Source organism: Engystomops pustulosus, chromosome 9, assembly GCF_040894005.1.
Source record: "Engystomops pustulosus chromosome 9, aEngPut4.maternal, whole genome shotgun sequence".
Classification (NCBI taxonomy): Eukaryota; Metazoa; Chordata; class Amphibia; order Anura; family Leptodactylidae; genus Engystomops; species Engystomops pustulosus.
In genome coordinates, this window is record NC_092419.1 from 13,910,221 (window position 1) to 13,933,208 (window position 22,988).

Below are 22,988 nucleotides of genomic sequence, written 5' to 3' on the forward strand. Positions count from 1 at the left end.
CGTTCCCCTGCTCCCTCATCAGCAGGTGGTGTCTCACCCCTCCCAGGACCACGGCCTCTGACCCCTGCAGTAGTTGGACGCCCACGTCCCCGCCCTCGTCCTCTACCCCTAGCCCTCGGGTTAAACATTTTGAAAATGAAAGTTATAACTTTAATTTTTTTTTTACTTTTTTTGTGTTTTTTTGTGGTTTTTTTTTTTTTGTGTTTTTTAGTTTTTAAAACCAAACGATGCTATCCTATTGCTATGGCTATTTTCTAGCCAAGTATGAAAGCACACTGCTATGCCAGATGAGATGACGCTGAGTTATTAAAAAAATAAACGTAAAATAAAAAGAAACTGGCAGACTGTGCCTAATTGAAATCCAACCCCTAATAAATTGTCCCACTTCGGTCTTTGCGATGGATATGTGCGTCACTAAGCGCTAAACACAACGGTCGCAAGTCTCACTACAAATTCCTCACAATATGGTAGTAGATGCACTGCAGCAAGGACAGCCACCAGCAGATCAACCAGAAATAAAATATATAACGCTATTGAAGGCCTAAGTAAGCCATTTGGATTCTCCTATGGCTATTTTCTAGCCAAGTATGAAAGCACACTACTATGCCAGATGAGATGACGCTGACTTATGAAAAAATAAACGTAAAATAAAAATAAACTGGCAGACTGTGACTAATTGAAATCAAACCCCTAATAAATTTTCCCACTTTGGTGTTTGAGGTGGATATGTGTGTCACTAAGAGCTAAACACAACGGTAGCAAGTCCCCCTGCTAATTCCTCACAATATGGTACTAGCTGCAAATAAAAAAAAAAAATGTATAACGTTATTGTAGCCCTAAGAAGGGCTGTTGGGTTCTTGTAGAATCACTCCTGCCTAACACTATTCTAATAGAACAGCCTAACGCTTTCCCTGACCAGCAGCAGCTCTCTCCCTAGCGGCATCCAGACACAGAATGATCCGAGCAGCGCAGGCAGGGGCTAGTCTATTTCAGGGTCACCTGATCTGGCCAGCCAACCACTGCTATCGATGTGTAAGGGTACCACGTCATGCTGGGTGGAGTGCAGAGTCTCCTGGCTTGTGATTGGCTCTGTTTCTGGCCGCCAAAAAGCAAAACGGCGGGAGATGCCATTTTCTCGAGCGGGCGAAGTATTTGTCCGAGCAACGAGCAGTTTCGAGTATGCTAATGCTCGAACGAGCATCAAGCTCGGACGAGTATGTTCGCTCATCTCTAGTTAGCAGATGTACGGAATATCTGCAATGTGTTCTTCACTGTGTTCTTTCTGTGCTGTTGGTCCTGCTCCAGCCCGCTCCGCTCCAGCCTCCACTTCAGCCCCCGCTCCGATCCTCCATGCCCGCTCCAGCCCAGCTCAGCTCTACCATGGCCGCTCCAGCCCCGCTCCGCTCCATGATGCCCGCTCCTCCATGCCTGCTCCGATCCTCCATGCCCGCTCCAGCCCTGCTCTGCTCCTCCTTGCCCGCTCCAGCCCCACTCCGATCTTCCATGCCCGCTCCAGCTCCGCTCCGATCATCGATGCCCGCTCCAGCCCCGCTCCGCTCTATGATGCCCGCTCCTCCATGCCCACTCCGATCCTCCATGCCCACTCAAGCCCCGCTCTGCTCCTCCATGCCCGCTCCATCCCCACTCCGATCCTCCATGCCCGCTCCAGCCCCGCTTCGATCCTCCATGCCTGCTTCAGCTCCGCTCCGCTCTGTGATGCCCGCTCCGCCATGCCCGCTCCGATCCTCCATGCCCGCTCCAGCCCCGCTCTGCTCCTCCATGCCCGCTCCAGCCCCGCTCCGATCCTCCATGCCCGCTCCAGCCCCGCTCCGATCCTCCATGCCCGCTCCAGCCCAGCTCAGCTCTTCCATGGCCGCTCCAGCCCCTCTCCGCTCCATGATGCCCGCTCCTCCATGCCTGCTCCGATCCTCCATGCCCGCTCCAGCCCCGCTCTGCTCCTCCATGCCCGCTCCAGCCCCGCTCCGATCCTCCATGCCCGCTCCAGCCCCGCTCCGCTCCGTGATGCCTGCTCCGATCCTCTATGCCCGCTCCGTGATGCCCGCTTTGCTCCTCCATGCCCGCTCCAGCCCCGCTGCTTGATCCAGCATCGGCTAAGTGAGCAGATGTTCGGAACATCTGCAATCTGTTCTTCACTGTGTTCTTCACTTAAATGATCCTGTGTTCACTGTGTTCACTGTTTTCATTCTATTCTTCATTGTTCTGCACTGTCTTTTCTTAATTAAATGCTCGATCACGAGCAGGGGAAATACTTGTCCGAGCAACGAGCCATTCCGAGTACTCTAATACTCGAACGAGTATCAAGCTCGGACGAGTATACTCGCTCATCTCTAGACTTTATCTACCGATCATTTATCTACCAGAATTTATAATCTTATTATCTACAGAGGAAGGTGATCTTATACCATTCGTTTCTTCTACTCTTTGTAATGTTTCCCATAATCTGTAAAGTGCTACAGAATTTGGTAGCGCTATATAAATAAATATTATTATCATCATTATTATCGTTACTTCTTATGCTTTCAGGAGAGGAAAGAGAAATTTCACAGTGTTCAGTCCTGGTGAAAATTTCTCGAACCAAGCAAAGATTTCCATCACTGACCAGAAGGTAGAGTTTTATCTTTGCCTCTAGATTTCAAACCAATTTCAAATTGTGGATTCTACACCAGAGCTCTACTTATAGCGGCTTTCACATCTTTATTCTTTAGGCTGTAGATCAGTGGGTTCAGTATTGGGACAGCGGCTGCGTTAAACAGGGAGAAATATTTACTGGAGCTTAGATTGATGGATGAAGATGGCCTCAGATATTGGAAGAAAAGAGAAGCGTAGAGAGTGATGACTACTGTAAGGTGAGAGGAACACGTGTAGAAGGCTTTACGTCTGCCACTGCTGGATCGTATCGAAAAGATGGTGGAAATTATGAAGATGTAGGAGATGAAAGTAAGGACAAATGGAGTAAAACCACTAAGAAAGACCCCTACAATTAGAATATAGAGCTGGAGGAAAGATGTGTCACTACAAGACAACTTCATGACAGGGATAATGTCACAGAAGAAATGGTCCATCTTGTTGGATGTATAACATGTTAATCTGTTGATGCCCATAAAAGTCGGAAAGCTTTCAAGGAAGCCACAAACCCAACATAGAGAGGCCAAAAGGACACAGCATCTGTAATTCATGACAAGGTGATAGTGTAAAGGTTTACAGATAGCAACATAGCGATCATAACTCATAGCCGCCAAAAGCAACAATTCATCACAAGTCAACGACAAGAAGGTAAAAATTTGCACATGACAATTGAGAATTGAGACAGTCTTATCTCCCGTCATGAAAGAAGTGAGGATTTTATGAAGAGTAATTGTAGAGCAACTCATGTCCAAGATAGACAGGTTGGCCAAGAAAAAGTACATGGGTGTATGGAGATGATGGTCGAGACAAACCAGGAGGAAGATGGTGATGTTACCTCCAAGAGCGGTGAGATAGGTGAGCAGAACCAGGAGGAATACATTTAATTGCAACCGAGGATCATCTGAAATTCCAGCAATGATGAAATAGGTCATCGTGCTCCCATTATTGTGATGCATTAGAATAGCAAAAATTTCTTCTCTGAATTTCAGTTTAACAGGTATTTAAGTTATATTGGGAGGGGAAATCTGAATAGAAAAAAGTCAATATCACTGTAGATTTTCCAGATACAGGCGTTCCCCTACTTAAGAACACAACCGACTTAAAGTTACAGACGACCCCTAGTTACAAATGGACCTAAGACAATTGGTAATTTACTGTACTTTAGCCTTACAATAAACAGCTGTAACAGTTATCAAATGTGTCTGTAATGAAGTTTTATTGTTAATCCTGGTCCTGGTATGACAACCCAATATTTTTAAAATCCAATTGTCACAGAGACCAAAAAAAATTTGGCTGGGGTTACAATGATAAAATATATATTTCCGACTTAAATACAAATTCAACTTAATAACAGACCTACAGAACGTATCTTGATCGTAACCTGGGGACTGCCTGTATAGAAAAAAATCATAATAATTGCTAATAATGATACTCAATATTACCAGTCACTTTATACAGGGATAACGTTCTAGGAAAACACATGGAATAACATATAGTTTGCGGCTGCAGGATACATGGTTTTTATTGCCAGTTTGAAAAAGACACAATATTATTCATGCCACAGTGAAAACATTATATTGGAAATGTCCAGTAAGATACAGATACGTCTTCATGACCAATTTAAACATAGTACTGGTAGTAGATGGGGCTTAAATAGAGAAGGGTTAGATCTTTGAGAGTTTCCCTTGGGCCAAGTTACAGCCAAGGGATAAGAGACGAGCAGCAACACACTTGTTTACCGTTCTAGCTATGATTTGTGAGATGAAAGCAACTGGTAATTTTCCCTAGGATCATAGTATCATAGTAAATAAGGTTAGAAAAAAACATCAGTCTATCAAGTCCAACCTATACATTATACAGTGTTGGTCCAGAAAAAGGTAAAAAGGCTAATTGGTCCAAAACAGGGAAAAATTCCATTCCGACACCTAATTTGAGAGTCAAAATAACTCTTTGGATTAACAGAAACCACTTACAAAAAGTTTTATTCCCATACGTGACTCTCCGTGACCTTATCGGGAACTGATGATCCCAGGGAAAACGGTGGCTTTGCCGGTGGCATTTAAAGCGTTAAGACACATGATCCGTGCCAGCAGCGGTCGTGGGGTTGGCAGTAGGTGTTGGCAACTGGTTGATGGGCTGATCCGCTTTTCTAGTAGAGCCCGAAGGCCAAACTTCTGGGTGAAGTCCAAGATCGGACCCCCGCAATGTTTGGCATGGACACGAACATTGGTGTTTCTGTCCACTCATCACTATTACAAGTAATTCATAAACCTGTATATTTGTTTTTATTGACCAACAGAAACTTTTTATTCACTTGAAAAAGGGGACCCAGGTTCCCCGAAACGCGTTGTGCTGATTTGTTATCCAATCTTTTAATACCCTTGGAGAGAATACATCCGGTCTTGTTGTGCACCCACCATTTTTGACCTTCCTGAATTGCTTGACAATTACTATAAATAAAATGCTGCAGGAAACAATTTAAAAAATCTGTGATTTGATTTGCCACCCGATAACCATTATATATCAAAAAGGAAGACAAAATAGAAAAAGTTTTGTGTTGAAAGCAAAGTGTCTCTCGTGAATCAGTAGCTTGTTGAACCTCTGTTAAAGCAATACCCTAAAGTGATTGATGCCTGTACTACATAATTCTGAAGGGATTTGGACCACTCTTCTTCATCATGCTGCTTTACTTCACTTGCTCCACTCTATTAACAGAAGTCTGCCCCCTTCATTATGCAGTTTCTGAGAAATTCTTGAATATGCATGTTAATGAGGCAGTTGGTGCCGCCGGGGTGTGCCCCCTGTACCTGGCACTGTTATTTACATATGAATGGCTCATATCTCCATCTGATATTTAGGGGTTCTTCTTATGAGAAGCACAGGGTGGCATTGGGCGGAGAGGGAATTGGTTCAGGTGGCAATAGAAGTTCTCTTCGTGCTGATGGTTGAGTCCAGATACGCCAACTGCCTTATTAGTAGACTGATTAAAATGTGAACCGGACAGAATTGGCAATCAATTTCACCTGCTGTAGTGCAAATGGAATAGACAAACTATTGGAAATTAGCAAGGTGGGGTATTTTCTGCAGGTGGGGACCACTGACCACTTCTAAGTACCAATACTGATTGCTGATGTTTTGGTCAATTTTGAATGTTGGTGGAGCTGTCACACTCGTGGTAGCATGAGACAGACTCAACCCACACAAGTGCCTCAGATAGTGCGGCTTATCCAGGGCGGCGTGCTGTGGCAAGAAGGTTTGCGGTGTCTGTCAGTGTAGTGTCCAGAGGCACTAATAGGAGACAGGTCAGTACACCAGGAGGCCAACCCAGCAGCAGGACCTCTACCTCCGCCTTTGTGAAAGGAAGAACAGGAGGATCACAGCCAGAGTACTTAAAAATGGCCCCCAGCATACCACAAATGTACACAGTTAGAAAATGACTCCATGAGGATGGAATGAGGGCCTGACCTCCACAGATGGGGGTTGTGCTCACAGCCCAACACTGTGCAGGACACTTGGTCTTTGCCAGAGAAAACCAGGATTAGCAAATTTGCCACTGGTGCCCTGTGCTCTTCACAGATGAAAGCAGCTGGAGACACTGTGGAAAGTGATCTGCTTCCTGCAAAATCCTTCAGCATGATGGGTTTGGCAGTGACTCAGTAATAATGTGGAGTGGCATTGCTTTGGAGGGCCACACAGCCCTCCATGTGCTCGCCAAAGGTAGTCTGACTGCTACTAAGTACCGAGATGAGATCCTCAGATCCCTTGTGAGACCATATGCTGGTGCGGTTTCCTGGGTTTTATCTAATACAGGACAATGCTAGACCTGGAGTGTGTCAGCAGTTCCTGCAAGATAAACACAATGAAGCTATGGACTGGCTGGCTCGTTCCTCAGACCTGAATCCGATTGAGCACATCTAGGACATATTTCTTGCTCCATTCACCAATGTCACGTTGTACCACAGCCTGTCCTGGAGTTGGTGGATGCTTTAGTGCAGGTCTAGGAAGAGATCCCTCAGGAGACCATCCGCAACCTCATCTGGAGCATGCCGATGCATAGCAGGGAGGTCATACAGGCACATGGAGGCCACACACAATACTGAACCTCATCAGGAGCATGGTGCGGCGTTGTAGTTAGGTCATACAGGCACGTGGGGGCCACACACAATACTGAGCCTCATCAGGAGCATGCCGAGGCGTTGTAGGGAGGTCATACAGGCACAAGGGGGCCACAGACAATACTGAGCCTCATCAGGAGCATGCCGATGCATTGCAGGGAGGTCATACAGGCACATGGAGGCCACACACAATACTGAACCTCATCAGGAGCATGGTGCGGCGTTGTAGTTAGGTCATACATTCACGTGGGGGCCACACACAATACTGAGCCTCATCAGGAGCATGCCAAGGGGTTGTAGGGAGGTCATACAGGCATTTGGAGGCCACACACAATACTGATCCTCATCAGGAGCATGCCGAGGCGTTGTAGGGAGGTCATACAGGCACGTGGAGGCCACACACAATACTGAGCCTCTTTTTGACTTGTTTTAAGGACATTACATCAAAGTTGGATCAGCTTGTAGTGTGTTTTTTCACTTTAATTTTGTGTTTGACTCCAAATTCAGGCTTTCATTTTGTGATTTTGCTGTCAGCACATTCAACTTTGTACAGAACAAAGTATTCAATGATAATATTTCATTCATTCAGATCATTTAGATCTAGGATGTGTTATTTTGAGCGTTCCCTTTTGTTTTTTTGAGCAGTGGATATTTTTTTGCAATCAAAATAGAGTTTTATTCAGTGTATGAATCAAGCATCGGTCATATTATAAAGAAGTATCCATAGTGTTACAGGTAATGTAACTCTTTTTAACTTTCCAGTTTTTGTGTTTTGTGTATTCTACTTCCCAAATTTTTTACTTTTTTGTTTCCAGTTCCATAGGATTTTTATTCTTGGGACATATTGTACTTCTGAGCGGCTCCATTTACTAGAAAGCTGGAAAAAAAAATTCCAAATGCGATTGAACTAACAACAAAACACAGAAGCGTCATTTATTGGCAGGCTTTGTTTTTACGGAGCTCACTGCGTGGCCCAAATGTTACATTTCTTTTATTTTTAGATCAGTACAATCATGAATATACCTTATTTATTTTGATTTCTTTCATTTGAACTTTAAAAAAAAAACATTTCGCACGAGAACTAGGTGGTGAGTAGACAACTAGAAGACATTCCCTCACTACTAGTCCAGTAACCAGTCCCCAGCAGATCCCAGTCTGATGAGGCCACTAATGGGCAATAGAAGATCCAATGATCCCCACCAATTCTGGTGTCATTGCAGAAGACTGAATGTTAGCCACTTGACTGGCCCTAAAGGGTTCCCTGAAAAACCGATTTAACGCATTTATAAAATTTCAAGTTAAAGGTTGTCACATCTGTATGTTCTACGGATTCATAGAGGAACCTTGGAACCACTGGAAAATTCTGCTAAAAGGAGGTCTTCAGGGTTGTAGTAAGATAATCAGACGGTATATACCATCCCCCGCCCCCCTTGGGAACAAGAATCAAGGATCCCACCATGCCCCACTTCACATCAGGAATCAGTAGCTGAGGTGGGTCAATACTACAACCAATGAATGGTTAAGTGACCTCCCCTAGGGTCATGTGACCTAAGATCTTTGTTTATGAAGGTTTGCTGTAGATGATCTCGCTGTGAATCTTGCTGTCCATGATTTATATAATTTTAGACTGTAATATGCCAAAAAATTATACTGCTTAAATAAAAACATACTAAACGTTTTAATCACATCCTGTATAAGAACATAAGAACCATAACCTACAATGTGCTTTCCAGCACAGCAAGTACGGTTTATGTAGTGGCTACGGAAAGTATTGATACCCCTTTAAATGTTTCACTCTTTGATTCATTGTAGCCAAAAGTTACATTTTTTGCTCACTAACCCCTTAACGCCGCAGCCCTTTTTCATTTTTGCGTTTTCATTTTTCACTCCCCACCTTCAAAAATCTATAACTTTTTTTATTTTTCCATGTACAGAGCTGTGTGACGGTAGTGATGGTATTTAATATCCCATGCTGTGTACTGGGAAGCGGGAAAAAAAAATTCCAAAAGCAGTGAAATTGGTAAAAAAAACGCATTTGTGCCGTAATCTTGTGGGCTTGGATTTCACGTCTTTCACTGTGCGCCCCAAATGACAGGTCTACTTTATTCTTTGGGTCGGTACAATTATGGGGATGCCAAATTTGTATAGATTTTATAATGTTTTCATACATTTACAAAAATTTAAAACTCCTGTACAAAAAATTTGGTTCTGCTTTTGTCATCTTCTGGCACTAATAACTATTTTATACGATGACGTCATGAGGAGCGACGATCCTCGGAAAAATGGAGGCGCCCATGCACCGCCATCTTTTTTAAGCCGCCAGCGGCGATCAGTGGTAAAACACCCGCAATCGCTGCCCACACCAATCGCGGGTGTTACCGTTAAGCCTTTGCTGCAATATGCAGCAAAGACTTACCGGCTATGGAGAGGGCTCAGCTTGTAAGCCCTCTCCATGCACCCGCACCCGGCATGTGACGGTAAGGGGTTAAAGGGGTTTTCCCATGAAAGAAAATTCTCACATCTCAATCCCCTATTGATGTTAACACAAAAAAGATCATTTTAACCCCTTACTTTACAATTTTACTCAGTTTTATTGATGTTTAAGCTCTTATCACTTTCAATGGTGCTCAGTGCAAAATACCAGAATGTGGGTGGGGCATCTCTAAGCAGACATATTGGGGCAGATTTACTTACCTGGTTCTGTCGCGATCCCCACGGTACATTGTCCGACGAGGATTCGGGTCTGCCGCGATTCACTAAGGTCGTGCGTCCACTTGTCAGGTGTTGCTTCCCCGCTGAGATACGCCGGAGTTCACCTTCTTCTTCACGGTGCATGTAATTGTTTTTTCTTGCGACACAATTTTGTTTTTAAATTCCGCGGTTTGTCCGAATCAGTCGGGCTGTCTGCATACACGCCAGCGCCGATGCGCCACAATCCGATCGTGTGCGCCAAAAACCTGGAGCAATTCAGTGCAAAATAGAGATATTCGGGAAACCCGACAGAATCGCGGTCTGTGGACCCTTAGTAAATGAGCCCCAATATGATTCATCTACTTCTGTGGGGTGACAATGAGCTTAGATTATCGGGGTACAGGTGTATATACACTTTCATCTGGCTTCTGACATTGTACTAACACATGGACCCATAGAAAGAGATGAGACACATCAGAGAAGCATGAGATCCATTAGATCTCACACACAGCACTGCTACATCTGTGTTCTCACAGATATGTGCCTGCCTCCCCCTTCTTTCGGATCACTTATCTCCCTGTAGCTTGTAGTTTGCAGTTTGTCTCTCCTCACAATCTCCTGGCAGGATGTGATCAGTGTCTGTGTCTCTGAGCTCCATGCAGGGGGCGGGGCTACAGGCACAAGACACAGAAATCTCATCTGCACAATCTCACACAAAAATACACAATGGCGGCCCGACCCTAAGTCAGAAGTTACTGGGTCGGATCTAGGGGCAACTGAAATTGTGTACAGAAGAACTTATAAGGACAGATTGAACTAATATTTGTGAAATGCTGCATTTTTGTTGTGTTGAGAACATATAAGAAACTTGTCTTCATGGGACAACCCCTTTAAGGTACACTCTGCCCGGATCTTGACAGAAAAGAACAGTAATGTAGACTTTTTTCTAACTTTTTAAACAAGAAAAACTGAAATATCATAAGGTCATAAGACTCTTTGCTGTGACACTCATATTTAACTCACATGCTTTTCATTTTGTTCTGATTCTCCTTAAGATGGTTCTACTCCTTCATTGGATTCCAGCTGTGTTTATATAAATGGATTAGACTTTTCTAGGAAAGGTGCACACCTGTCTATATAAGACCTCACAGCTCACAGTGCATGTCAGAGCACATGAGAATCATAAGGGCTAAGTAACTTTCCATGGAGCTCAGAGACAGAATTGTGGCAATCCGCAGATCCGGCCAAGGTTTCAAAACAATTTCTGCAGCACTCAAGGTTCCTAAGAGCACTCATTTGCATATAGCTCATTTACATATTATTTAAATGATTGTGCCAAAGGGAGCACACATGTTAGTGCATGTTAGGCCCGTTCCACACTTGCGAGTGTGTTGTGATGAACTCGCATCACACTCGCAACGCATGCTGCCCGGACCGCACGGCCCGAACGCTGCAAGCCGGGAGTGAACTCAGCATCTCAGTTCACTCCTGGTGTGCAGCGTTCGGGACGTGCGTTCCCGGCAGCATGCGTTGCGAGTGTGAAGCGAGTTCATCGCTTCACACTCGCAAGTGTGGAACGGGACTTAGTGTGTTTGGTTTCAATCCTTGATGTTGGTGGTAGATTTCCTTTAATTGGAAGAAGTTTGGGATGTTCACAACTCTTCCTCAACCTGGCTATCCAGAAATCATGGGAGAAGAACCTGGGTAAGAGAGGTAAAGAAAAATCCCAGGATCACTGTGGTTGAGCTCCATGCAATGCACCCACAAACGTTCACCATACAATGGAGGGAACTGCAGAGGATATAAAAGGAAGAGGCAGAGGATCCCCAAATCAGGTGTGAAAAACTTGTTGCATCATTCCCAAGAAGACTCATGACTCAACATTGAGTAAATGGGCTGATTACTGATCACCATGTGGGATTTCTGTTTTCTTGTTTTGATAAATTAGCAAAAAAACCCTCCATTTCTGTTTTTTTCAGTCAAGATGGGGGCAGAGTGCACATTAATGAGCAAAAACAGGAACTTTTTTGCTCTTACCAATTGGCTGCAATGAAACAAACGGCGACAAATTTAAAGGGGTCTCAATACTTTCTGTACCCATAGTGTGTGGATGTTTACATCTACCTACAGCTTATTCTTCGTCTTATAGCGGCTTTCACATCTCTATTCTTCAAGCTGTAGATCAATGGGTTCAGTATCGGGACAGCGGCTGCGTTAAACAAAGAAAAATATTTATTGGAACTTAAATTTATGGAAGCATTTGGCCTCAGATACTGGAAGACAAGAGAAGCGTAGAGAGTGATGACTACTGTTAGATGAGAGAAGCATGTGAAGAAGGCTTTACGTCTCCCACTGCTAGATCTTATGGACAAGATGGTGGATATTATGAAGATGTAGGAGATAAACGTAAGGGCAAAAGGGGTAAAAGTACCAGAAAAAACCCCAGCAGTTAAAAAATAAAGCTGGAGAAAAGATTTGTCGCTACATGTCAACTTCAAGATGGGTACAATGTCACAGAAGAAATGGTCCACCTCATTAGTCTCATAACATGTTAATTTGAAGAGCCCCCAAAAAGTTGGTAAGTTTTCAAGTAGACCATAGCCCCAACATATACACGCCAAAAGGACACAAATTTTAGAATTCATGACTAGATAATAATGTAAAGGGTTACAGATAGCAACGTAGCGATCATAGCTCATGGCTGCCAAAACCAACAGTTCGATACAAGTAAATGAAAAAAAGGCAAAAATGTTGGCATAACATTCAAAAACAGAGATAGTGTTATCTCCCGATATGAAAGATATCAGGGATTTATGAAGAGTAATCGTAGAACAACTAATATCCAAGATGGACAAGTTGGCCAAGAAAAAGTACATGGGTGTATGGAGATGATGATCCGAACAAACCAGGAGGAAGATGGTGATGTTACCTCCGAGAGCGGTGAGATAGATGAGCAGAACCAGGAGGAAAAGAAAAACCTGCACAAGAGGCTCATCCGAGATACCGGTGATGATGAAATAGGTTGGAACGCTCACATTTCTATCATCCATTTAGTAATAGAATTACAGAGTGAACACTTCAAGATGACAATGAGATGATTAATTTTTAAAATAAAAATAAAATTGAAAAGAAATCTACGATCTTGTGTACCAAATATTAATAATAAATTATTTCCAAGGGCTATTAATGTATCACACCATAAGCATCAAGGATTTTTGGGCATTACCTACTATATAATACATATACAAGTACGAGGCAAAGAAGCCCATTCCAGGGAGTTGACTATAGTCAAAGTTTTTATTGAAGTTTTTGAAGACATAATCCTCACCCCCATGTAAAACATGTCACAGGTAATTATATATCCAGCTCTCAGGCTACACATATTATTCTCTTTGAATAGAAAAAAGCGTAGTAGTGATCGGAGTCAGGGATTAAATAGTCAAAGCTTAGAAACGGAAAGTTTCCCTCGGGTCTATAAAAGCCAAAGGGATTGATGATGTTAAGGTAAACAGCACAAAGGCTAAAAAAGTCAAGTTTTATTTGAATTAAAAGAAAAATTAAAAAAAACTATGAGGGAAATTTACTGAAAGGAATCAGCTTTCTGCCATAAATCTCAACAGAAATTATGGGGCACATTTACTTACAAATTCGGACAGTTCACTAAAACTGCATTGTCCGTCTATAATGCTGGATGCGGAGATTCATTTAGATTGTGCGCCAGAAATCATGAATGTGTTGCTTCCCCTCTCAGGTCCGACAGAGTTCCCCATATTTTTTGTGGTGCACCTTTAACCCCTTAAGGACGGAGGGTTTTCCGGCTCATTTCTCGCTCTCCAACTTCAAAAATCCATAACTTTTTCATTTTTCCGTGTACAGACCTGTGTGAGGGCTTATTTTGTGCGTAACAAATTTTACTTTCCCGTAATGTTATTTATTTTAACATGCCGTGTACTGCGAAGCTGAAAAAAAATTCCAAATGTGGAAAAATTGAAAAAAAACCGCACGTGCGTCACGTTCTTGTGGGCTCAGTTTTTACGACTTTCACTCTTCGCTCCAAATAATACGCCTACTTTATTCTTTGGTTCGGTGCGATCGCGGTGATACCAAATTTATATAGGTTTTATTGTGTTTTAATACATTTTAAAAAATTAAACGAATGTGTACAAAAAAGAAAAAAATTTTTTTGCCATCTTCTGACGCTAATAACTTTTTCATACTTTGGCGCACGGAGCTGGGGGAGGGGTCATTTTTTGCGAAATGAGGCGACGTTTTCATTGCTACCATTTTGAGGTCTGTGCGACATTTTGATCATTTTTTATTTCATTTTTTATGTTATGTAAAAAGGTGTAAAAGTCGCATTTCGGACATTTGGGCGCCATTTCCCGCCTCGGAGGTCACCGCCGGCCGTAACCGTTTTTATATTTTGATAGATCGGGCATTTTGGGACGCGGTGATACCTAATATGTTTGTGATTTTTACTGTTTATTATGTTTTATATCCGTTCTAGGGAAAGGGGGGTGATTTGAACTTTTAATATTTTATTAATTTTTTTTATTTTTTAAACTTTTTTTTTTATTTTTTTTTTCACTATCTTTTAGACCATCTAGGGTACATTAACCCTAGATAGTCAGATCGCTCCTACCATATACTGCAATACTTCTGTATTGCAATATATGGCATTTTTGCAGCACATTCATTACAATGAGCCACTGGCTCATTGTAACGAATCTGCAGCTGCCAGATAGCCTCGTGTCAAAAGAAGACACGAGGCTACCATAGCAACCGATCGCCGCCCCCCGATGACGTTCGGGGGCGTGGCGATCGAAAAAAAGATGGCGGCGCCCACGCGCCGCCGTCTTTTAAACGCCGCCCGCGACTTTGCGGGCGGCGTTTAGAGGGTTAATAGCCGCGATCGGTGCAAGCACCGACCGCGGTTATTAGCGGTGGGGGTTTTGTGCAATATGCAAAAACCCCCACCTCTGTATGAAGAGGACTCAGCCCGTGAGCCCTCTTCATACAGCCCTTATACCTCTGCGCCGTAGAGCTACGGCGCAGAGCGTTAAGGGGTTAACATAGGGCGTGCAACACAATTTGAAATTAAATACAGAGCAAATCAGTCGGACCGTCATATTTCCCAGAATTCCCAGTGAAACATCACTAGCTATAAGTCTTTATGGAATACAACAGCATGGGCAATGTAGGAACTGGCAACCAGTGGCCAGTCCTATTGGCGCTAAAACAAGTACTATAAGGTTACAAAGAAGTGTCTACATCAAAGAGGTTTTGACTCTACTCCAAATAAATAAAATCAAGTGGTTGTAATAGTATAAAACAAAGTAATCAATGGTACAATAAAAAACACAAAGAAAGAACAGTGGATCCTCTGGCTGTGGCACTGAAGCCGTAAAAAGCGCTATTAAAGGACATCTACCACCAGGATGAAGGATTGTAAGCTAAGCACACTGACCTACTGGTGTGTGCCCCCTCTGGCAGGGTAGGTTATTCTTTTAGCTTCTTATGCCCTGGTTTTGACAAAAGAGGCTTTTGAAATTATGCAAATTTCATAAAAACCAGGATATAAGAAGCTAAAATAAGAGCAGAATCTGCTAGAAGCTGGTTATTCAGTCTGTTCTCTGCTATCTAGTGCTTCTGCTATTTTGTTGTTGCTATTCTGTCCAAATTGCTCAGCAAGAAGAGTTGTCCAGGACTCTTGGTTTCTAGTTGCCAGCTGTTCTTCGAGGATTTTTCAGGAGGCAGTATGTGGTAATCCACTATCAGAATCTCCAGTTTCAGTATAAATTGATGATTAATAATTACTTGACGTCATCTCAGCCAAGTTTTGCAAATATCAAGGGTGGATGATTCCCTCTTTCATATTTTTGTGGTTGTTCTGCAATGGTCACATTTTGGCATCATGTTCTCTAATATGTAAAATGTGGTGTCAAGAAGTGATTCTCCCTCTGTGATAATGTTGTCCTCTGGAAAGGTTATTTATATGTTATTAATGGGAAGCAAATACCTTGCCACCAAACCAAATCCACAAATCCAGAAGCAGTTGGCTCTGTGTCCACTTATTAAGTGATATCCACAACTTAAGCTGTGTCTTCAAAGTTAAAGGGGTTGATCGAGATTACAAAAATCTCAAGGTAGCCATGGGGGGAGGGGGGCTGTCCAAAAAAAAACCCTGCATTGACACCCCACCAGGAATGCCGCCCATCCCATGTTCCAGCACAACTGAGGGAGCGGGCGGAGTTGCCAGAGCCAAGATGCTGTGCCCCTGTAAACAAACAGGAACATGGCACATGGGACACGGTGGGGGACACGGGGAGCACAAGAAAAGGTAAGTACAGGTATATTTTTTGTAATCTTGGTCAAACCCTTTAATGGGAGACTTGGCATCAGTTGTGGCATCTGCCCGATAAAGACAGACAGAGTCAACTGATTTGGTGTCCATGTATATACAAGGCAACAAACAGATTGGTGTAGAACTGTACAACCCCTTTAAGCTTGACATCATTTCTGATTTTATGCTTTGGTTTGGCAATACAGATTTTTGGGGGTTTTTAAGAAAGATGTTGTGTGGCTTTATGATCAACAAATTTCAGAATGTTTTTATGCTTTATATATATATTTATACATTTCAACCTAAGGACTATTTTCTCTATGTGTTTTCCCCCTATGATTGATAATTGGGTTATTTTCGATCTGGACTCTGGGATCATTACAAATGTTATTTACGAGAGAAAGATCCCAGGACAATTGTCAGCACTATGTATTACCCTCTTCCTTCTGCAGACAATTAAAGCGTAACCAACCAGTTGGTGGAAAATCTCATTCCTACAATACATCCATAGTAAAATTTGAAAATTACTTAATTTGGCTTCACGACAATTGATTGGGTCCTTACATTTAACTTGAGTTTTTCTTTTTGTCTCTTTTGCTTATAAATGTTCCTATGTTTTAGGTGTTTATGTTCTTTTCTTTATTTTTTTATAGATTCAGGGATATGAAAAAATATCTGCTGAAAATCAACTAAATTACTGCACACACTGCCACCTGTAAGTATTAAATTGTGCTAAGTGTTTCACTAGAAATGTAACACTAGAAATACATGGTTTTGTTTTCATTGCTTTTTTTGGTATGTTGGCTAAAAAGGTGTTTTTTGGGTCCAGATCTATTGCAAAACTTTTGCTTCATACATACAGATAAGAAATTAGTTTACATTAAGGTTTATTTTGTGGAAATTCTAAGAAAAAGCCATTAAACCATTCTCCTTTATACATGTTTTATGTCCCTATCACGTATCCCTTAGTCTTCCCCTATGATTCGATTTCCCGGTCCCCACTATTGGGTTGTGTAATATTGTTATTACCTTGACAGATATCCCAAGTATTTGTTACCCATTCTAGATCATTCTCTTGATCATCTTTATGCTTCCATTGCCCTATATCTAAACTGTCCTTAACATGTTAAGAAACCATTTATCTATCCATAGAGATATATAATTTTATATTATTTTTTAGGCATTATTTGACCCAGTGATTATTTCATTCCAAAATTTGAATAAACTCTATTTTTATGATTTGAGAACAAGGAAATGATCCAAAAGAATCAGAGCCTTGTGGCGTATTTCATCATTAAAGGGATTTCGGATGCTCCAGAGGTGCAGTCCATGATCTTCTTGTTAGTGTTTCTTACATATCTCCTGAGTCTTGGTGGTAACACGATGATACTTCTCCTGGTCTGCCTGGATCATAAGCTTCATACCCCTATGTACTTCTTCTTGGCCAACTTGTCAGTTTTGGATATGTTCTCCACCACCGTCACTCTTCATAATATCCTTTTCATGTATATTACGGGGGATAACACCATCTCCTATTCTGGTTGTATGTGTCAGATGTATTTCTTTGGCTTCCTGATATGCGATGAGCTTCTCTTTCTGACCGCTATGAGCTACGACCGCTACGTGGCCATTTGTAATCCTCTGAAATACCACCTGGTCATGAACCCCAGTATCTGCGTAGGACTTGCATTTGTATGTTGGGTGCTGGGCATGATAGAAGTGATACCCTACATTACTCTTCTTTTGGGCTTTTCGTGTTACAAATCGAATGTAATAAATCACTTTTTCTGTGATCTGGTGCCTCTCATGATACTGTCCTGCAGCGATACATCAACCTTGGAGATCCTAAGTGTGACTGAAGGTCTTGTCCTCATTACTTTCATTCCATTTACACTAAAGTTCATATCTTACGTCTTCATTATCTCCACCATATTGAAGATCCACTCCAGCACTGGAAGACGTAAAGCTTTTTACACCTGCTCCTCGCACCTCACAGTGGTCATACTTCTGTACTCAACCCTCTTCTACCAGTACCTGAGGCCTACATCGTCAGACACTTCCAAGTCCAATAAGTTCTTCTCCTTATTTAACACTGCTGCTATCCCCGTCTTGAATCCCCTTATCTACAGCTTAAAAAATAAAGATGTTAAAGAGGCAATGATGAGAAAAATTACATTTCTGAATTGTTTTAGGATATTGGCATAATAACTCTTTTCATATCTTTAATTCATATCTCTTTGTTATATATTATCCCTGTGTTGCTTGTGTTATTAACAGCCTAATGACTTTCAAATCTGACAGTAGACAGCCCCGTTGTGTTCTCTATCGTTTTAATGGGGTCTTTTCCGAGTGAAGATTGCTTTCTAATTATGATGATTTTTAAAGGGTTTTTCCAGGAATAACTAATCTGCAGGATAGACCATCAATATCTGATCAGAATGGGTTGACACATGGCCATGACTTCTATCAGTTCTTTGGCCCTCATACACAGAGACTATGGAGGCAAGTCTCCAAGTCAAACAGCTGATCTATGCACCCAAGACAAACCCATTAAAAGCCATGTATGTCTCCTTTTTTCTTTGGAAAAGGTATACAAATAAGTTCTTATTCTTGAGTAAGAAAAGCACCACTTATTGGCAGGTCCATTCCTATGGGTCAATAAAGGTATGGTTAGTGAGTCATCCAATATTGTCTTGGAAAGGTAATCATCTTTTGATCCATCAGTGAGCGGATCCATCAATATTTGGGTCCGGTGGGTCATTTACCTTTTTAAATATGTCTGCTTGCCCACGTGTAACACCTGCACTGATCACCATTGTTATGCTTTACATGGGGGGGACGCAAGCCCGTAAATGTTTGGTATGAACCTCGTTCCACTCATCATTACTTATGATATGTCTGCCAAGAGGAGTGACCTCACCATAGACCAAATCAGATTTACTTTTTCCAAAACAAAACAGTTTCAGGGTAACCAGTCCTTGTACACTGTGATGGCTTTCTAGATGAGTGGCCGTTGAAACAGTTAAGGAGGGGTAATGTAACTTCTTGTGTGTAGGACCAACCTATATTAATACTATCTACTGTCCGGCCCAGTTGACCGTTCAAGGTGCTTATCACTAAATTCACTTATTTGTAAAGGTAGAATTAACACAAGCAGCAGCTCTATTTTTGCCGATATAAATAATGGATGCATGACAGAAGGGCTGGCTGCCAGCAAGCGCGGCGCCTGCGCCCCTTACCTGTCCCCGTTCGTGGTCCCGCTCCTCCTGCCATGGGCGTGCTTCCCCGTCCCCTAGGGCGAGCCGGCTTCAAAAGATTTAAAGGGCCAGTGCATTGTTAATTGGCGCTGCCCATTTATCAGAATTCCATATAAACCCGCCTCCCATGCTGCCAGTCCTGACCTCCTGCCTGTCCCCGAACACACGCTTCTGCCTCACGACTTTGTACCATGCCTTGGCTGCCGCTCCGGGAAAAGTCGCACCTGACGACCTGGTGGTACCATGCCACAGCAAATCCACCCGCTTCGCTGCGGGCTCTGGTGAAAACCAGGTACCACTTAGATTTCGGTCCCAGGTGTCCGCTTACATCATCGTCTGCGGTAGTCCCGTGGGTCCACTACCCCTGGAGCCTGACTACAGACACCACTATCAGTGGTGTGAACTTACCTTTACTTTGCATCAAACCAATGGCAACATCATGATGCTTGGTGTTTTATTTTGAGCCACTCCCCCTTGCAGTAGGCACAGAAATGGCCTATTGTGAGCCTAACACAAGCATCTATACAAAGTCATAAACAAAACCTTATAAAGGATTTGATATTCCACCTTCCAGATGCATGCATATAAGGGGAAGTGTGACTACAGGATTAGACTACGAAAGGTTTGAGTGTAGTCTGTAACCATAGAAACACAAGCTTATTCAAAGTAACAGTAAATTAAAAACAGTAGGTGATTTTTAATCATACATCAGTCACGTTGTTTTTTGTCTTTTTTTATTTTGGATACTTTGGAGCAATACAAAAAAAGTGGAGTTTCCAAGATGGAAGCCAAAAAGGTAATCGTTAACAATAAAACGTGTCCCTGTCAGTTCTGCTAATTAGTTATGGTTCATTAAGGCAGGAAAGTTACTTATAATTGGAATGTAGCAGTTTTCATTAGATAAGATGAACAGATGTCAGAAAACGGATCCCATGAGAATGCCTCATACATGATCCACTGCTCCATTATAAAAGCTCCATCCTCTACAGAGGCTGTAATAATGCACACATGGATGTCAACTGGTAGGTGGAATGATATGAACTGGGGTACCCCAAAAATGTTTATTGGTCCACATTACTCAGTAGATGCTTATTCCATTGTGAGTGGTATTGATTTTGCTGGCCAAATAAATGCAGAAATTCCTGGTGGTTTTAGTTATTATTATTATCTTTCATGAGCCCCTATTGGTGTGTACACGATGTAGTGAGAAGGCTCCTGACTTGAGCAACATCTGAAGCCGGTATCTAACTTTCCACATGTAATTTCTAATGACAATATCCACTTATGGAGCCTATGGTTTATACTGTGTTGTACATCGGCTGCACTCCTGAAGATGGTAAGTCCAACCAAGACGAAGCCTATGGGTTGTCTTAGGCTCCAAGTCCAGGGTTCTGTTGTTGTCTCTACAACTACTGTTCCCCGTAAGATGTTTCATCTTAGTAAGATGTTTCTCTATTGTAAAAGTACTGCATTTTATGTAATAATATCTTCGGATCCATGAACATCTCCATTAACATTATCTTATTCTTCTTTCCTTGATCTCAAAGAGCAATCCTTCTTAGATCCGATAAGATGGAGCACCTAAATCAGACAATGGTGACATTTTTTATAATCAAAGGGATCTCAGATGTCCCTGAGCTTCAAGTTCCCATCTTCTTTTTGGTCCTTATCATTTATCTCATGAGTCTTGGAGGAAACATGACCATTCTTCTTCTGGTCTGCCTGGATCATCACCTTCACAACCCCATGTACTTCTTCCTAGCCAACTTGTCCGTTGTCGACATGTGTTCTGCCACAGTTATTCTACATACAATGCTTCTCATAGGGATAACCGGAAACAGAACTATCTCCTACATAGGTTGCATAGCCCAAATGTATTTCGTTGGATGCTTCATCAGTGAAGAACTTCTCATCTTGACGGTCATGAGTTATGACCGATATGTGGCCATCTGTAACCCTTTGAGATACAGGATTATCATGAACCGAAGAGTTTGTGCCATGTTGGCCTCTGTATGTTGGATCCTTGGTTTTGTAGAGATAATACCATACATTGTTTTGATCACAGGGTTTTTCGTGTTACAAGTCCAATGTAGTCAACCATTTCTTCTGTGATGTTGTGCCGGTGATAAAACTCTCCTGTAGTGACACATCAGTGTTGGAGACCTTGTTTATCATGGAGGGAGCAGTTCTTTTGTCTTTTATCCCGTTCTTATTAAAATTCATTTCCTATGTCTTTATTATAACTACCATCCTTAGGATCCGTTCTAGCAACGGGAGACACAAAGCCTTCTACACGTGTTCCTCACACCTCACGGTGGTCATTCTGCTTTACACCACTCTCATCTATCAATATCTGAAGCCGATATCACCTGCGAGCCTTGAATACAATAAGCTGATTTCTCTGTTTAATTCTGGGGCTGTCCCAGTACTAAACCCTCTCATATACAGTTTGAAGAATAAAGACGTCAAAGCAGCTTTTCGGAGAAAAGTTCATTCTTTCTTAGATACAGCCTCATAGTTAAAGTCTAACATACGGTAACTCGAAACCTTAAAAAAATTCATGTGTTTCTCAGGTAAACCCTAAAATTCCATAAGAATTTGCCTCACTGTCAAAAGAGATAAGGAAGCTGAGATTCAAGAAACTGTACCTGAGCAAACAAGGAATCTACATCATCATGTTCCAGACTATATCTTCTATCCTGTATCCTACAGATATGGTGATCTCCTGTCCATCATGTACCCTGAAGATAGAGGATGTGGTGATCTCCTGCTCATCCTGTATCATACATATAGAAGATATGGTGATCTGTTGTCCACCGTGTACCTTCAAGATAGAGGATGTGGTGATCTCCTGCTCATCCTCTACCATACAGATAGAAGATATGGTGATCTCCTGTCCATCATGTACCCTAAACATAGAGGATGTGGTGATCTCCTGCTCATCCTGTATAATAAAGATAGAAGATATGGTGATCTCCTGTCCATCATGTACCCTAAACATAGAGGATGTGGTGATCTCCTGCTCATCCTGTATCATACATATAGAAGATATGGTGATCTCTTGTCCATCATGTACCCTGAAGATAGAGGATGTGGTGATCTCCTGCTCATCCTGTATCCTACAGATAGAAGATATGGTGATCTCCTGTCCATCGTGTACCCTCAAGATAGAGCATGTGGTGATCTCCTGCTCATCCTGTATCATACAGATAGAAGATATGGTGATCTCCTGTCCATCATGTACCCTGAAGATAGAGGATGTGGTGATCTCCTGCTCATCCTGTATCCTACAGATAGAAGATATGGTGATCTCCTGTCCATCATGTACCCTGAAGATAGAGGATGTGGCAAGGGCCAAGCATTAAAGGGGTTATCCATGTTTTAAAAATTACTGAGGGCAGTGCTGGAGCGGGCAATTTAAACATAATAAACATGTACTCACCTCGTCCGGCGCTGCCGATGTCCCGCATTGCGGCCGGTCTTCTCTGTGCGCCGGTTTCATTACAAGGGCGCACAGGGAGCTTCCCGGCGGCCGGAAGCTCCCATCCGACACCATCTCCCAGCGCTTACAACACTGGGAGATAGGGACCGATGGGAGGACCCGGCCACATCGCGGACCGGAAGCTCCCTGTGTGCGGCTTCCGTGCCCCTGTAAACAAACAGGGGCACGGATCAGAGGGACCGCGGCTCGGGACATCTGCGGCACCGGAGGAGGTAAGTGGATGTTTATTATTTTTAAATAGCCCTCCCCAGCCTGGCCCTCACTAGTTTTTAAAACCCGGATAACCCCTTTAAGCTACCGTCAAGACTTCCTGCAAATAAAAAGTCAAAGGCAAAGGATAGGACGAAACCACTAGTGATGTGTCTCAGTAGTTTGAGGAATTTGTAACAAGGGTCGGGTAATATTTCTGTGACGCTCTTCCTTAGCTCCCCCAA

General features: G+C 42.6%; 3 protein-coding genes and 1 pseudogene across 3 annotated transcripts; 2 read left to right on the forward strand and 2 right to left on the reverse strand.

Moving 5' to 3' along the window:
* Nucleotides 1-2,678: 2,678 nt before the first annotated feature.
* Nucleotides 2,679-3,602, reverse strand: LOC140077547 (olfactory receptor 6C1-like). Its single transcript, XM_072124804.1, has one exon. It carries the CDS (start codon nucleotides 3,600-3,602, stop codon nucleotides 2,679-2,681), a length of 924 nt encoding a protein of 307 aa, XP_071980905.1.
* Nucleotides 3,603-11,572: 7,970 nt separating this feature from the next.
* LOC140077548 (olfactory receptor 6C1-like) lies at nucleotides 11,573-12,502 on the reverse strand. The gene has a single exon (XM_072124805.1). The coding sequence runs from the start codon at nucleotides 12,500-12,502 to the stop codon at nucleotides 11,573-11,575; it is 930 nt and encodes a 309-aa protein (XP_071980906.1).
* A 4,547-nt stretch (nucleotides 12,503-17,049) lies between these two features.
* On the forward strand, nucleotides 17,050-18,000 carry LOC140077549 (olfactory receptor 5V1-like). Its single transcript, XM_072124806.1, has one exon. It carries the CDS (start codon nucleotides 17,050-17,052, stop codon nucleotides 17,998-18,000), a length of 951 nt encoding a protein of 316 aa, XP_071980907.1.
* Nucleotides 18,001-20,624: 2,624 nt separating this feature from the next.
* Nucleotides 20,625-21,570, forward strand: LOC140077551 (olfactory receptor 5V1-like; annotated as a pseudogene).
* Nucleotides 21,571-22,988: the final 1,418 nt, after the last annotated feature.